We start from the raw sequence: 16,477 nt of genomic DNA on the forward strand, positions 1-16,477 counted from the left end.
GATACGGGAAGGCAACAGGAGCATCATGCTTTTTGATATAGATTCTGATGACTCATTTATATCTTGTGGGAAGATCAACAACTGGGGAGGGGGAACATGTTCTACAGCAAAGACTGGCAAATACGTAAAAGAATTGACGAATTTATGGTGAAACATTTAAACCGGTCCGGCCTAAGCCCTAAGTGAACACAACAATTCCATGAAGTGAAAGACCCATGAGCACTTTGTCAGGACCCGCCGGGGTGAGTTCTAGTGGAAAGTAAAAGTGAATGAGCACCTGAAGAAGAGCCAGGAAGGAACACCTCACTGCTGCCTCCTGTGGTTCTGCTGTTTATTCAGAAGGTGGATGACAGCATAGAGGAGTGCCCCTCGTAGTCACCTGCACTGGCAAGAGGGGAGCGTGCCTGTATAATGTCCGACATCAGCGTCACGGAGGTTGGAATTCCATGACAAAAAAAAAAAAAAAAAGAAAAGAAAGAAACTTTAACCAAAGAGAATATCAGAGGAGATCATTAGGACAAGTATTATCAGTTAATAAGAAATACACTCAGGTTTCTCACAACATCCTTCTCTCTCTATGGGGAGGCCTGTTTTACCCTGGGGAAGCCACTTAACAATCTTTGCTTCGGTTTCACTAGGGTCATTGATTTGATATGGGCTCCGTGTAGTATCCGTGAAACACACAGTTCTTTGTGAGCATCCTGGTGGTCACCAAGGCCTGCTTGTCATTTCTCCTCAATGTCTTGTAGATTCAACCAGTCTCTTCCATTCCCATGCTGACCCCCGCCCCCCTTTCTGCACATGTGAATTCCATCAGCAACAGGCTCTTAGTTGTACCCCATGCTCGCGTCTCCTAGGAACCAAGCGTGGGTGAAAGGTCTTAAAACTCCACTTAAATGCTAAAGAACCGAAGTAGTTACCGATGGTCTACTGCACGCACGTCCAGATTCCTCAGCTTGTCACCAAGCCCCTCCTGGGCTTGGGTGGGTCCCCCCCACCCAAACTATCTAGCCACATCAACCACAGGCCTTACTCATTTTACTGCCACCTCTTTTGCTACTTCTCACCTTTCCCCTAATGTTCGCCAAGATGAAAATAAAGCTGTAAAGCTTAGTTACTCTTTTCTTCACAACACCCGCCCCTAACTCCATCTCAGCACGACTTTCTTAGTCTGCCTCCTTTCGGTCGAAGTCTTTATTTTCAGCTGTGGAAGTTTGCTTTGTTTCTCCACAGGTTTCTTGCCTCCCACAAGTTTATTGAAAAGAGTTTATTCGAAAGAAGACACATAAGCCACCCCCTGTAGTTTTAAATGTATCAAAGGCCACGGTAGTGCCTTCCACATACATTTGCGGGACCCACAGTGCTTAACGTGCTCTTAAGCACACCTAAATTACACCTGTTGTGATCAAGCACACTACATAATGTGGTTAGGTGTTGGTGAGGGGTCCACCCTGACTTGGTTACTCTCTCCGTCAAGTACTCCAGGTCTCCTGCCTGGCATAGACCATGCCTGTCTCTGGCCAGGCACTTTTCGCTGTGCCAGGAGCAGATGGGCCTTCCCTACAGGGAGGGGTCCCAGAACCTGGAAAAGAGCATGTACCTGAGAGCTGCTGCCTGAGCAGCCGGGCCACTGTTATGGAAGGAATGATGCTGCCACCACTGAGGCAGAGCCCAGCTCTGTGCTGCTACAATGGCCAGGAAAAAAACGACCCCTTTATCTCCCAGAATAGACCCATTTCCCCTTCTATAAATGGACATAGTAGAGGCTGATAAAATGCCTCTGACGAGGCTTGTTGCACACATCACCCACAGCAGGAAAGTCCCCCATGCATCTCCTGGTCATGATGGCTTCTCATCGCTACAGCTTTCTGAGACCTCATCAGTCTCTTCGGTTCACCCGCTGTGAACTTCATAGTCAGCTTCCAGCCATCCACAGGGAATCACGCTCTGCCTTTGGTTTCGGAAGTACAACCCTCAGGAGGCTAACGACAACTGATAATTTGCAATTGACCCAATTTTCCTTCTATTAAAACAGAGTTGGGACTCTTGGTGAGACCTGGCATCGTGTTCAAAACGTAATCAAACTTGAAATCTTATCTTTCATTTGTTGACTCAGTATTGAGTCTATTCATTTATTCTTTTTTTTAATTCATTTATTCTTTTAATGAATATTTATGAGGTCCATAGGTACGCAAGAGAATGGGGAGGAGGGGTGCTACAGATGTGTACAACAAGTTGTCTTCATTCAAGGATCTTTTTCTAGTAGGGGAGGGAAGTACACAAATAACTATAACTTAAGGCCATTTGTGGGAATATGCAAACAGAATGTTGAGAAGGCAAAGATCACTTTGTATTTGGGTTTTCTGGGTAGCCTTCATTGAGGAAGCGACCTTTGAGCTGGGTCTTGAATATGTCGAAGAGCCTGAGGAGAAGCAATATAAAACAGAGAACAGCAGGAGGAGGATAGCTTAGTGAGTGGCTCTCAGTCCGACTGGATGATTGGTCATGTAGAGAAGAGTCTTGATCCACAAGGCTAGAAAGGGCAGTTGGAGACGGACCCTGAGGGAATTTGAATGCCAGGCTAAAAAGTCAGGCTTTATTTGATGGGCGATGGAAAACTGGGGAAGGTTTTATTTTTTTTTTAATAACAACTTTATTGAGGGGGCGCCTGAGTGGCTCAGTCGGTTAAGCATCCGACTTCGGCTCAGGTCATGATCTCATGGTCTGTGGGTTTGAGCCCTGTGTGGGGCTTTGTGCTGACAGCTCAGAGCCTGGAGCCTGCTTTGGATTCTGTGTCTCCCTCCCTCTCTGCCCCTCCTCCACTCGCACTCTGTTTCCCTCTCTCTCAAAAATAATTAATAAACATTAAAAAAAATTAAAAATATAACGACTTTACTGAGGTAGTACTGACATACAACAAACTACACACTTCAGAGTGTGTGGCTTGAGAAGTTTGAAATGTATATACACCCAAGAAGCCATCAGTACAATCAAAACAATGAACATATCCAATCACCTTCAAAAGTTCTGCTGGAAGATCTTAAGAAAATGGCAATCAAAGCAATGTTTCTTTCCTTTCTTTCTTTCTTTCTTTTTTTTTTTTTTGAAGAAATGGCCCCTCTGATAAATTTTTTTAAAAGTCTCATAATCTACTTCAGTAGTATGTAAAATTTCAAAATGATTATATCTGAAAATGACTCAGAAGACTAGACAAGGAAACCACAGCTTTGGTCAATCTGGTGGCCGTATTAGGACAGATGGGAATGGGCAAGCCTGGAACAGAACAATCAGTTAATAGCCTAAGAGACTTTACCAAAAGTCCAGGCATGGGGTAACAAACTCTCATAGAAAGAATCCGGACAAAAAGCAAGGAATAAGTGAGAAAGTCTAGGTGAGTAGGGCTGGAGGCAGGGAAAAGGGGAAACATGACTGAGGTTTTGAGCTAGCTGGACAGCAATCTGAGGCAGTATAGGGATAAAAAAGGTATATAGATACAAAGAATTGGAGCTCGTGGATATGGATTTAGGAAGAAGGGAAATAAGTCCGTCAGACTTAGGAATCTTAGGAATCACACTGAGGCGAGAGGTAAAGCCAGAAGATTGGCTTAAGCCAAAACTTTATGAACTGTGACAGCAGCCCCAAACTGTTCATGGTGCGGTGTTTAAAATAGTCCAGGGGTGCCTGGGTGGCTCAGTCGGTTAAGCGTCCGACTTCGGCTCAGGTCATGATCTCACAGTCCATGAGTTCGAGCCCCACGTCGGGCTTGGTGCTGACAGCTCGGAGCCCGCAGCCTGCTCCGCATTCTGTGTCTCCCTCTCTCTCTGCCCCTCCCCTGCTCATGCTCTGTCTCTCTATCTCTCAAAAATAAATAAATGTTTTTTAAAAATTTATATAAAAAAAAGGTGTGGAAACAAAGGCTCAGGGGAATTTGGATTACTTGCCCAATGTCACATGATTAGTCTTGGTGAAACTACATTGTGAACATCAGAGAACCTGAATGTATTCTTCATCTCTGGGCTACAGTGCCTTCTTCCTGCCACCCAAACACTTCAGCTCTCCCAGGAGAGGGTGCCTAAGAACGAACACAACACCTAAGCCAGAGCTGCTTCATCCATTTACTTGGTATAATCCCCAGAAGCACTGTATCCTCAGTCTCCAGATACTGCTGTATACTTGGCAACAGATTCCTATTCGGATGTCTTGCTGACAGTATAGGATAAAATGGGGAGCTAGCGAAGCTAAGAGGGAAGAGAAAAGACAAAGAGGAGGCTGCTGGCCTCTGACCTTTATCGTGTATTTTTCAGCTTTACTGAGAGAGAATTGACGTTGTAACATTGTATACGTTTAAGGTGTACAGGGCAATGATTTGACACATGTATGTATTTCAAAATGATTACCACAGTAAGGTTAGTTAACACATCTGTCATCTCACCTAGTTAAACAATGTGTGTTTTGGGGCACCTGGCTGGCTCAGTTGGTGAAACATACAACTGTCAGTCTCAGGGTTGTGAGTTCAAGCCCCATGCTGGGTGTAGAAAAAAGAATTTTTTTTTAATAAATACATAAACATAGGACAGATAAATAAATAAAGTGCTTTGTGTGTATGGGTGTGGTAAGAACTTTAAAAATCTACTCTTTAGCAACTTCTAAATACAGGATATGGTATTGTTAACTATAGTCACCATGATGTACATTATTCTCCCAGACCTTTCTCATCTTATAACTGGAAATTTATACCCTTTGACCACCTTTACCCATTTCCCCCACCTCCCACCCCCTGCCCAGGACAACCCCCAATCTGTTTCTGTATCAATCAATTAAATTGGATTTGCTGAGAATTAGTTCAAATACATAGACACAATTTTATTTCATGAACAAAACAGCATTGGTCAATGTGAAAATAGTGATTTCACCTAAGAAGTAAAATACCACAAAACCCACCCTGTTGAATTTACAGTAATGTAAGGGACAAAGAAGTACATCAAGTGTCTTCAACTGGTAGCAAAAAAAAAAGCTAATTGCTACTTAAAAGAAATATGAAATCTCATTTGGGATTACAAACCTACTGTGATTTCTCCAAGAATTGAGGAAATCACACAATTTGAAAAAGTCAAGATATAGTCCCAGCGCTACATCTTTAATTCTGTGCATTGAGGGGAAACAGATAGCTGGCTGGCTGAAAGGAGGGGATGTGGTTACACTTTAGCCAAACTGTAACCAAACCATTAATGCCTCTCTTCAAAATAGATATAGCAAAAAAAAACCAAAAAAACAAAAAAAAAAAAACCCCAAAAAACAAAATAGATATAGCAATGCTTTTCTTCTTGACAGTCAGGTAAGTAGTCTGGTTTTGGGACTTAAGGAGTCTTGATGATTGCCTATGAATCTATGAGATTATTAAGGACTATTTCAAGATATTCATAACATGGATACTGTATGCCTCATTTCCAATCACTTCCAATCACTTATGGTAGGGCCAGGGAAAATATATACCCTCTACTGACTGACTACTCAGGAGTCACAGAGCTTTCTGATTTGCTAAAGTTCTCAAGAAAGTGTGGACTATGCCAGAACCAACAGAACACTCGAAAATCTAAAAAACAGAGTAATCCTATGTACAATTGTGTTTGGCAGGAATTATCAGGATTGCCACAGAATTTAAATTATTCAAGGAGAGATGTTCATTTAGCTTTAAAGCAAGGGTCTACACACTTTTCTGTCAAGAGCCAGATAGTAAATATATTTTACAGGCCATATGGTATCTGCTGTAACTTCTCAACTCTGACGTTGTGGTACTAAAACAGTCATAGACAATATGTAAACAAGTGAGTGTAGCTGCAATCCAATAAAAGAATTTACAGAAAAAGGAGCAGGCAGGATATGGCCAATCCTTGCTCTAAAATGATGGGTCTCAATTCTGTATGTACATAAGAATCCCCTATGGAACTGGTAGCATCCTAGGTCCCAGCCCACCCCTACAGAATCAGAATCTCTAGGGATGGGGGCTGGAAATCAGCAATTTATAAGGTCCACAAGTGGTATGTAGGCCCCTTTTTGGTTTGAAAAACACTGTGGTATGCAGCTAGTTTCATCTAAGCTGGGATGGCCCCTCTGTCCTAGATGTAGGCCAGCACTTCCTGCATCCTGTGGCAGTAAAAATGCACTCACTGTTTTATCTTTTGTTGGCCTTTCTGGTAGGAGGGCAGATGCAGAAACTGCTATTTTTTGCTTTCAACCTAAAAATGCATAAAATAATTCTGCTTTGGTGAAATTAACACAAGACTCAGGTTATGAATTCAAAAGAAATTCTCAACTTAAAGAATTGAAATCTCCCTGAAGTCCTTTAGATTGCAAAATGAGCAGACAAGATCCTTCCCAAAGGACCAGAGGAAATCTGAAGGAAGTTTACTGTGTGCTCCCTTTCCCAAAAGATCTCCAGCCAAGCCCGGCTCTAAGGCTCTAATGCTTCCAATTCCGCTCCTAACAAGTCGTTACTTTGTGTCTAGAGGTCTTTGCTTAAATGGTACCTCATTAAAACCCACATAAAAACACAAAGCACAAAATCTCTGTAGACCTCCAAGGGCTTCTCCCAACTGTAGCAATCAGTAGAAAAGAAATTATTCAGCTAAATTAGGTTCTGTTCAAAAGAAAGCAGTTTTGGATTTGGTTGTCTGCTTTAACTGCCAGAAATCAATCACCTGAGCAGTCACAGGGGCAGTGATGTTCAGGCTGGCAAACAGCTCCCACCTCTTCTTCAGCTCTCCAGATTCTCCTAGGAAGAACAATGGATAGCCTACAGTCAAAGGGATGGTTTTCAGGAGCTTCCCAAAGAAACCACGAATAATCTGCAGATACCTTCAAGAAATGCGGCTCTCACTAAGGCTTCTGCTGATGCTGGAAATGAAGAGGAGTGCTCTATGAGAGCAGAGGGTCTAATGATTCCTAAGACATGACCTTAGAATGCCTCCTCTGGACATCGTTTTTGTTAGACAATAGGGGGATGGTTCTGAATTTCTTCAACATACATCCAAAAATGTTAGGGAGAGGAGACCCAGAAATTCAGCAGGGAGCAGAGTGAAGCCAGGCTGAGATTAGCATTCTATCACCAGTATACTTGCTAGGCAGTTATATATAGAAAGTGAGATTTAGCTTTGCAGAGTTAGTAGTCAACATTTTAGGCAAAGTGTCTCTGAAGTCCAACACCCATAGTCCTGAGCTTCTGACTGTTCCCCTTTTTACTGCTCTTTTCAGCAAAGTAGCGAGATCTGTTTTTCTACCTGGTTTCCAACTTACAAAGAATCAGGAATTGGGAGTCCCAGGTATGAGTACAAAAACAATGCAAATGCCTATCAGAGCCAGGGCCCCAACATACTTACCCAACCTCCCTGGCCCTGGACAAACTCCCGGACGGCACTGTTCCCGTTGATCAGGTTTACTATGGGGATAGCCACCTGTCTTGCTATTCCAGGAGCCATGCGGGCCACACATTCAAGAAGCTTCACGGACACTGCCAGAAAGGCTCTCTCATAAACTAAGCTGGAATCCTGAGCACACCAGGCCTGGCTGAGAGATTTTACTGTGTCCTGCAGTATAGTTCCTGCCTGGGGAGAGACATGGGATATCAGCGAAGTATCGAAAAAAAAAAAGTCTACAAGGAGCTGTAGGTGCAGGAATCCAGTAAAGCAAGTGTTTCCTATAGGAGAGAATAGCAAATGCACCACTGGTTGTATCTAAGATAATCTAAGGAGTAGAAGGCCAAACTTTTCCTATTTTATGATTTTGTTATTTATTGTAATGGGTATAGAGAAAACATAAGTAGCCCATCAAACCGATGATTTCAGGTGTCATTATTTAGGATGAGCAAAATGATTTAAAGAACAACAAAATGATTTGAAAGGACAATATTAAGTACGTGATAGTACTTAATAGTCAAATTGTGAAGGTACTGCTTGAATGACTGAAGTCTGGAAAATTCTGAAGTAAAAAAAAAAAAAAAGATTTGTTTTTTCTCTCCCTCTTTCCTTCCCCCCCCCCAAAATTGATCCAAAAGTCATTAGATGGGATGGGGCGCGTGGGTGGCTTAGTCGGTTAAGCGTCGGACTTCAGCTCAGGTCATGATCTTGTAGTTTGTGAGTTCGAGCCCCATGTCCGGCTCTGTGCTGACAGCTCAGAGCCTGAGGCCTGCTTTGGATTCTGTATCTCCCTCTCTCTCTGCCCCTCTCCAGCTCATGCTCTGTCTCTCAAAAATAAATAAATGTTACAAAAAAATTAAAAAACAAAAAAACAAAAGTCATTAGATGGGGCAAAGCAAGATGTACTGTGGTGTAGTGTAGGGGGGCCCATGGGAGTCAGAGCAGGGTGTCAGAGTCCAAACAAGTTGGGAGGGCCATCCACATGAGTACCTAGATCTTGGTTTCCAAATACCATTCTCCATTAAAACCAACCAGAGCTCCCTGGACAATGGCTGATTTCAGGCTGGGGCCTGGAAATACAAGAGATATGTCAGAAATTAAGGAAGTACTCGCAGAGCGACAGGACATGCCAAAAAGACACAGTCCAGATTGAAAGGACTCCCACTGGCCAAAACTAGGACAATTTGAACATCCAAATAAATAATGGTGGTAACAGATTACTAGTAACAGATAGGAATTCATGAGTCCATGTTGATATAAAAAATAAATACATGAAAGAGTAAAAAAAAAGAAAAAAATACATGAATAGATTGAAATGTTGATGAGATACTAGATATTTACATGGTTTCAAAATACCTCCCTATGCAAATTTAACCATATTAACTGCAGTAGATATAACTGCTGTAGAGAAGCCTTGCAGACACCATCTTAAGTGATTAAGTTAACATCAGTAATGGGACAAAGTGAAATTTGTGCCACTTAATAGGTACGACGAGAAGAACACTGCAACACTTTTGTGATCTTACTGCAAAGGTACATATCCTGAATCTACGCAAGAGGAAACATTGAAAAACCCCAAATTTAGGGACCTTCTACAAAATTACTGACTCATAATCTTCAAGTGTCATGGTCATGAAAAATCACAGAAAGATTGAGGAACTATTTCAGATTAAAGGATACTAAAGAGACATCACAACTAAATGCAATATCTGATTCTGGCCTAGATCTTTTTGTTGTAAGTGACATCATTGGGACAACTGGAACAATTTGAATGGAATCTGAGGATAAGATGAAAATGTGTCAGTACTAGTTTCCTGGTTTTGATGGTTTAGATCATGGTTATATATAAAAGCACAGCCTTGTTTGAAGGAAACATAGAAGTATTAGCGGATGATGGAACATCCTATCAGCCACCTACTCGCAAATGATTCAAGAGGGAAATTCTTTGTACGATATGCACAACTTTCCTATGAGTTTGGGACTGTTACAAAAAACTTTTTTTTAATTAAAAAAAAAAGTAAGTTCATCTCTTAGCTACATTAGGAAAGCTTTAGTGCAAGCAATTAGGAGTAACAAGTCTGGTTCTGCCTGAATAGGCGTACCATCCAAGCTATATTCAGTAAGAAGAATAAAGCATAATGGTGAAGAGTGTGGTTCAAATCCTAACTTCAACACTCACGGAGTAACCTAATTTCTTGTTTCCCTATCTCTCAGTTCCCGTATCTGCTTAAATGGATATCAAGTCAGAAAATACTTATCGGGGATCTCCCGCATACAAGGTGCTATTCTAGGTTGTGTGAATACTTCAGTGAACAAAGAGGTGAGATGTTTGCTCTCACAGCATTACATGCACATGAGGAGAGGTTGCACTTATGGATAATAGTTTCTACACGACCTCATAGAGTGGTATCAGGCTTAAATGAGGTAAGTGCAAAGCATTTAGAATACTGTCTGGCACGTGTTAAGTGATGAGTTAATATTACCTGCCATTATTGATATTAATCAGCAACATCTTCCAGAACATTGCCGATGGTCTTTACATCCGATACAGAATCCAAGTGCTATTGCCAATAATCATCATTCTGATGAAAAGCCAGATATGCCCAAGTGGGTTGCTGTAAGTACTTACCCCTCAGTGCAGCATACTTGTCGACTATCATTCCTGTACATAGTTTTGTTGCTGGGCCTTCTGGGGATGGGGGAGGGGAAGACACCCACTCTCAGCAAAATAAATATTAAAACAAGTATATTAGAGACTAAAGTGCTTTACCAGGGACAAAATGCTACAGATGTGCTCTATGCTACTTAAGCACAGCTCTGATGAAAACAAATGGAAACAATGTCACTACCACTTGGGCTCTGATGAACTCCTGAAGAACTAGCAGCTGGAGAATTCCTGCTGTATCTCTTTGGATGAAGATAAGCCCCCAAATCTTTCACCAGGATATTTCTAGTCACAGTCATGTAAGAGAAGTAAGAAAAGAGCATCTAAAATAGAAAAAAGCAGCAACTTCACCTGTCCCTGAATGGTTTCTGAAATGATGTTTTTGACAGAATCTTCCATTTCTCCATTGAACTGGTCACCCAACATCCGAAGGCGACCAGCAATGATGGCCACGTCAAAAGAGCTCGACTCTCCTAAGACAGAGGGAACACATTCACATTTGTTACAGAGCTTGAAGGAATGGCAACTCCCAGGAATCTGGGCAGTGGAGAAAGTTCTTGACTTTTAAACAACATTGGGCACTGTTCTCTCCCAAGAGCACCTTCAATATTCTGTCAACACCGAGAATCAGAAAATCTCCCTTCACTGAGAATATCTTTCTCTTCCATGGAGACTACTGATTTTCAGGTATTGCTGAAAGCTTAGTTTGCCTTTTGAAACTTCAGAGGAAATAAGGAAGTCTACCCAGATTCTCTCATTGACCTACCATCACCACCTCAGGCCAGGAGCCTTACCTGAATCTGTTTCATCTGCACAACGTAGGTCCCGGTTAGCAACCTGCACTGTGGGGCTCAAGAAGTCTGTGAGTAAAGAGTCCACAATGCATTGCGTTTGCTCCTCAAAAGTTCGGGGGCTCTTCATTTTAGATGGTTGCTGCAGAGTTTTTGCTTCTCCACAAAACAAGCAGTTTTCAGCTCAGCAGTAAGTCAGAAATACTGGTAAGCCAGGTGTGTCCACCTCTTGTAAAGTTTCCTAAGGGGACATGTAATCCAAGAGCCTGCCCTACCAATTTCCTTCAAAACTCGCTGCTCAGAAATGTGGGACTCCTCCGGATGGCTCATACAGAACTCAGGAGACTTTTCGAAGGCTTTCAGTTCCTTTTCTCAGAACCACACCCTAGCCAGTATCTAAGATTAATTAATAACTTGTATTGTTAGCCAATTTAGGACTGAAATAGAGTTGAGGAAGAGCTTTCTTGGGCAATTTCATTTAGAAATACTTCCTGTTAGGTTCTGTGTATGGCATAAGTTAAAGAAAGAAGGTTCTGAAGTTATAATAGATAAGCATTCAATGCCTGACATATGGCATTTGTTTGCCATAATCATACATTTAACTTACTGAGTATCTTTTTTTACATGTTTATTTATTTTAAGAGAGAGAGAGAGCACACTCTCACATGCACACGATCAGGGGTGGGGCAGAGAGAGAGGGAGACAGAGGATCTGAAGCAGGCTCAGAAAGGGCTCTGCACTGACAGCAAAGAGCCCAGTGAGGGTCTCGAACTCACAAACCGTGAGAGCACAGCCTGAGCCAAAGTCAGTCGCTTAAACAACTGAGCCACCCAGGCACCCCAAATTGCTGAGTATCTAAGGGTAGGGAACCATACCTAGCACTAGAAATAACAGAAAAATGACACAGTTCCCGTCCTCAAGGAGCTTACACTTTAGCATGTATGACAGATATTACGTGACTGATCACATAATTTCTTGTGCTTATTGAGATACGGTGTGTGATTACAATGTGCAATAGGGAATCAAACCTAGGGGGTTAGAAAGGCTTCCTTGAAGTAGTAATATCTGAGATGAGCTCTGAGGGACAAGTAGGGATTATGAGGCAAAGAAGAAAAATAAGACCATTCCAGGAGGAAATAGGATACATAAAAACTGAGAAGGTGGAAAAAAAACTTGGGCATTTGAGAAATTATGAATGGAGACAATACAAAGTATTTCACAGAGAAACTATGAGGATTAAATAAGATGATGTTACATAGGATGAACCAGCAATTTCTGAAATGTAGTAAATGTTAAAGGTCTTCCTGTTAGCCCAAGGCCTAAGGACTAGGGTAAAAGGGATCTGAGATTCACTAACAGAATTAAGTAGGATTTTCCTAACAGGGTTAGATTCCATCACTGTTTTAGGAGATCTCGTGATTAGACACTTACCCACAGTGACCTGCCTTCTTAATGCAGTCACACCTAGTTTTGGGCTGTGGGTGTCAGCACTCAAACCTATCAGCCCTTCAAGGGTATTCTGATTGGTAGACTGATAGGGGATTCAAGCATAAACAGTGAGTCAGTTGTTCAGAGTGAAAGTTCTTGCAAAACACTAAGAGCCAGTCATCTGTTTTCTTTTCTTTTCTTTTCTTTTTTTTATGTTTATTTATTTATTTTGAGAGGGGGTGGAGCAGAGAGGGAGGAGATAGAGAGAATCCCAAGCAGGCTCTCAGCTGTCAGCACTGAGCCCTACTTGGGGCTCAAACCCATGAGCCCACGAGATCATGACCTGAGTTGAAATCAAGAATTGGACACTCAGCCGACAGAGTCACCCAGGAGGCCCTGGACTAGAAACACAAATTATGTTTTTGTCCTCTATCGCTAGGGCCGAAACTTCGGTTTCTACTAAGTAAGATTGAGACTTCTAAGAAAGTCCTTCAGAGAGAATCCTGAGCCAACCTCCTTTCACACTAGAGCCAGCCACTGAAAATTTAAGGATTCCAACAAATTAATTTGGCATACTTCCAAAATAACATAAAGAAAACAAAAAAAGGGTTTATAAGATACCATCAGCTGGTGTTAAATAGCTTACCCAAGGTAAGTGGCATCAGTAGGTGGCAGAATAGAAATTTAAAACCAAGTCCTGTCTTACCTCAAATAATAAACCTTTCCCACAGTAATTCATTTCACAACTGATATGCTTATGGGCAAATACCATCTTTGGAATCTAATCTTTGCATGATCTTATCTATCCTTTGCATTATCTTGCATAATCAATGTCATAAGGCTACAGAAATGGAGAATATCCTCTCCTGGACAAGGGTGTGGTGAAGTTTCCTGCTTTGTGCATTTCTCCTTGAGCCTTTATTGTAGCACCTTCCCAAAGAATCATCCCATCCTTTCTCCCACTGCCCATCTACCCTTGACTGTTGCACTTCAAATACTGTACTCCCAGTTAGTACTGAAAAATGAGGCCAGAAATTTTTCACATCACTTGCTTCTTTTGTGCTCTGGCCACAACATTTTACATCCCTCTCTCAAAAGCCTCATCACCTTTTATCATGGGCTCAAGTCCAGGATCTTGTCATCTGTACCAGGTCTGCGTGTGAATGAGGATCCTTAAGTGCAGCTCCTCTCAACGTGTAAATCTATTAACTAAGAAAATCCGTTATTTGCCTCCCCTCCCCCAAACACCCAATATATGAGAAAGGGATAGAATTATTGTACCAGAACTCCCATCCGAAAAGGGGGTTGGGGGAAATGGGGGCATTTAAGAGCCACTAATCCATGGCAATGAAATTATGGTCAGGAACTACACAAATGATTGCCTCTGCAATGTTCTAAAGCACCATGGTCATCAGAGGGCACCCATTCCATGCGTTACATACTACTTCCCAACCAAGGCAGACATCAGACGGCCATTTTTCTAAAAGCACAATATCAACTACCCTCAAGGATTTAAAAAATATGCATCTACTTATGTATCACATCATCACATGTGTCACATATGTCTGCCAAGGCTAGAGAGAGCTCCTAGGGAGAAGAAATATAATTAACTCCATGGTATATTTAAGCTTTAGTCATTTTGCTCGTAAATTAGCAAACCTAGGCTACAGTTAGACATCGTTTCTTCACTGAGATTTTAAAATTACACTTTCTCAAAAACAAGTTTCATCTTCTGTTCTGCCCCACACATTACAGACAAGCAACCAAGTAGGACTTAACCTTTTATTTATTTTCTAAATTAAATATTTATTTATTTATTGGGGGGGAGGGGGAGGGAGAGAGAGAATGCATGTGTGCACAGCGGAGGGGCAGAGAGAGGGAGAGAGAGAATTCCAAGCAGGCTCTGCACTGAAAGCACAGAGCTCAATGCAGGGCTCAAACTCACGATCCCATGAGATCATGACCTGAGTCCAAGTCAGACACTTAACCAACTGAGCCACCCAGGCACCCCAGGACTTAATTTTTTAAAAGCTCCAATATCTGGGATCGTTTTAGTTAACATTTACTCAATTGCTGAGCCATACCTACTTTTCTTTAGATCAGTATTTCAATTATAGTCTGTAATTTTTTAAAAAGTCGATTTATCCAATCTCTACATCCTGTTCCCTTGCACTTTAAATGGGCAACACTTTACACTTTGATTCGATTTCTTTCAGTACCCAAAGAACATTCACATTTTATGTATTTTTTTAAATTTTAGTGTTTTATTGATTAAAAAAAATTTTTTTAATGTGTATTTTTGAGACAGAGGGAGACAGAGTACGAGTGGGGGAGGGGCAGAGAGAGAGAGAGAGAGAGAGAGAGGGAGAAACAGAATCCAAAGCAGGTTCCAGACTCTGAGCTGTCAGCACAGAGCCCAGAGCAGGGCTCAAACTCACAAACTGTGAGATCATGACCTGAGCTGAAGTCAGACACCTAACTGACTGAGCCACCCAGGGGCCCCTGTTTATTTATTTATTTTAAAGTTTATTTATTTTGAGAGAGAGTGCACGTGAGCTGGGGAGGGGCAGAGTGAGAGAAGAGGAGAGAATCCCAAGCAGGCTCTGCACTGTTAGCATGGCAGAGCCTGACACAGGGCTCGATCCCATAAACCGTGATATCACGACCTGAGCCAAAGTCAAGAGTCTGACGCTTAACTCACTGAGCCACCCAGGCGCCCCAAACATTCATGTTTTAACCAAACAAGTCAAACTATGGAAAATGCAATTCTGAAGCTGTTCTGATCACGCTACATCTAATCCCTGGGGACCCATGATCTAGATCAGTCATTCTCAATGGGGGGTGATTTTGTCCCCCCAAGGCACCTTTGGCAATGTCTGCAGATATTTTTGTTACAACTGGGGGTTCTATTGGCATCTAGTGGGTATAGACCAAAGATGCTGCTAACAATCATCCTACAGGACACGGGAAAACCCTCCACAATAAAGAATTATCTGGCCCCAAATGTCAATTTTGAGAAATCCCAGTCTAGATAGACTTCCATTATGATTGTGTTTGATTGATACAATGTAACAAAACACACTTCAAACACCAATCCCAAAATATCATCAGAATCTAATTACTTACAGCCACTCATTCAATAAATAGTTATTGAGTAATCACCATGTGGCCAACTATGGTGATAGAAGGAAAGAAAATCACTGTCCTGGGAAATTTTCCAGGGGGAACAATGCACAAACCCCAGGCCCTTGCCAGAAAATTCAACACTGTCTGTTATATACTCTTCTTATTAACAGCCTAGTTGAGAGACGTGAGGGGTGAAAAAAAAATTTTTAAGGCATGCAGTCCATTTATGTATCTAGGTTGAAGAAGTCATTGAATTAAGCTAGATGATATTTGGATCATGTTATCTTACGTCCTTGAAGAAATGCCCTAAGTTCCATGTTAAAGTTACATTCTCTTTCACTGAAGAACACCGTTAAGTCATGACAAACCCATTGCTAACTTCCCATAACAATTTTGTACCTACCACTCAGTGCTACCCATGTGAAACTGTGTAAATTTCTTTTAGAAATTAATATTGGAGGGTTTCTTCTTCTCTGATGACAACTATATAACTACTTCTCTTCAGCCTGACTGCTAAATCACTTACAGAGCTACATTGGAGACTCCTCTCTACCAAGTATGTAGGCCCTTAAGCCTGAACATTTGTGTAACTCCCCATCTCTAACCAAGCCGGGCTTAAGAGGTATTTCTACTTTCCCTGTTGCGGATCCTCTGGTTGTCTATAATTTACTGGTTATTTGTACTTTAAATCATTTTATTACATCTGCTCTTGCCATAAGTTGCCTCGATTAATGTATAAAATGTGGGTAGGTATGAATAAAATTAAAAGCAAGGAAGAGTGACAGAAAACAGTTACAACAGTAGCAGGGGGACACATGCACTGGAAGCCTTGACAGCTTGAACAGGATCCATAATGAAGGCAGTGAGGGTCACAGAACGCTTCCTGAAAGAGCTCATGACTGAGCGGAACACTGACAGACAGACTAGATTTCACTTAAAGAAAGAAGATAGGAGGGTAAGGAAATGTTCTAGCTAAGAAATAAAAGCAAGTACCAAAGCACAGAGGTGAGAGAGCGCCTTGTGCATTCAAGGAATGCAAGTGGTTTGCTTTGGCA

General features: G+C 41.8%; 1 protein-coding gene across 3 annotated transcripts; it reads right to left on the reverse strand.

The window, feature by feature from the left end:
- Positions 1–314: 314 nt before the first annotated feature.
- Positions 315–16,424, reverse strand: BCL2L15 (BCL2 like 15). 3 transcript variants are annotated; one of them, XR_008295146.1, is made up of 6 exons: positions 10,872–16,424; positions 10,429–10,550; positions 7,377–7,601; positions 6,699–6,772; positions 4,433–4,525; positions 323–404 (listed from the first exon to the last, which is right to left on the reverse strand). XR_008295146.1 is itself a non-coding variant. In XM_015066123.3 (4 exons), the coding sequence occupies exons 1-4, from the start codon at positions 10,996–10,998 to the stop codon at positions 6,755–6,757; spliced, it is 492 nt and encodes a 163-aa protein (XP_014921609.1). In that variant the 5' UTR covers positions 10,999–16,424; the 3' UTR covers positions 4,839–6,754. The 3 variants fall into 3 exon arrangements, 1 of the variants encoding a protein (XP_014921609.1); XR_003419905.2 differs by lacking the exon at positions 4,433–4,525 and having other exon boundaries at positions 315–404; XM_015066123.3 differs by lacking the exons at positions 323–404; positions 4,433–4,525 and having other exon boundaries at positions 4,839–6,772.
- Positions 16,425–16,477: the final 53 nt, after the last annotated feature.

Source organism: Acinonyx jubatus, chromosome C1 (assembly GCF_027475565.1).
Source record: "Acinonyx jubatus isolate Ajub_Pintada_27869175 chromosome C1, VMU_Ajub_asm_v1.0, whole genome shotgun sequence".
NCBI classification, from domain to species: Eukaryota; Metazoa; Chordata; class Mammalia; order Carnivora; family Felidae; genus Acinonyx; species Acinonyx jubatus.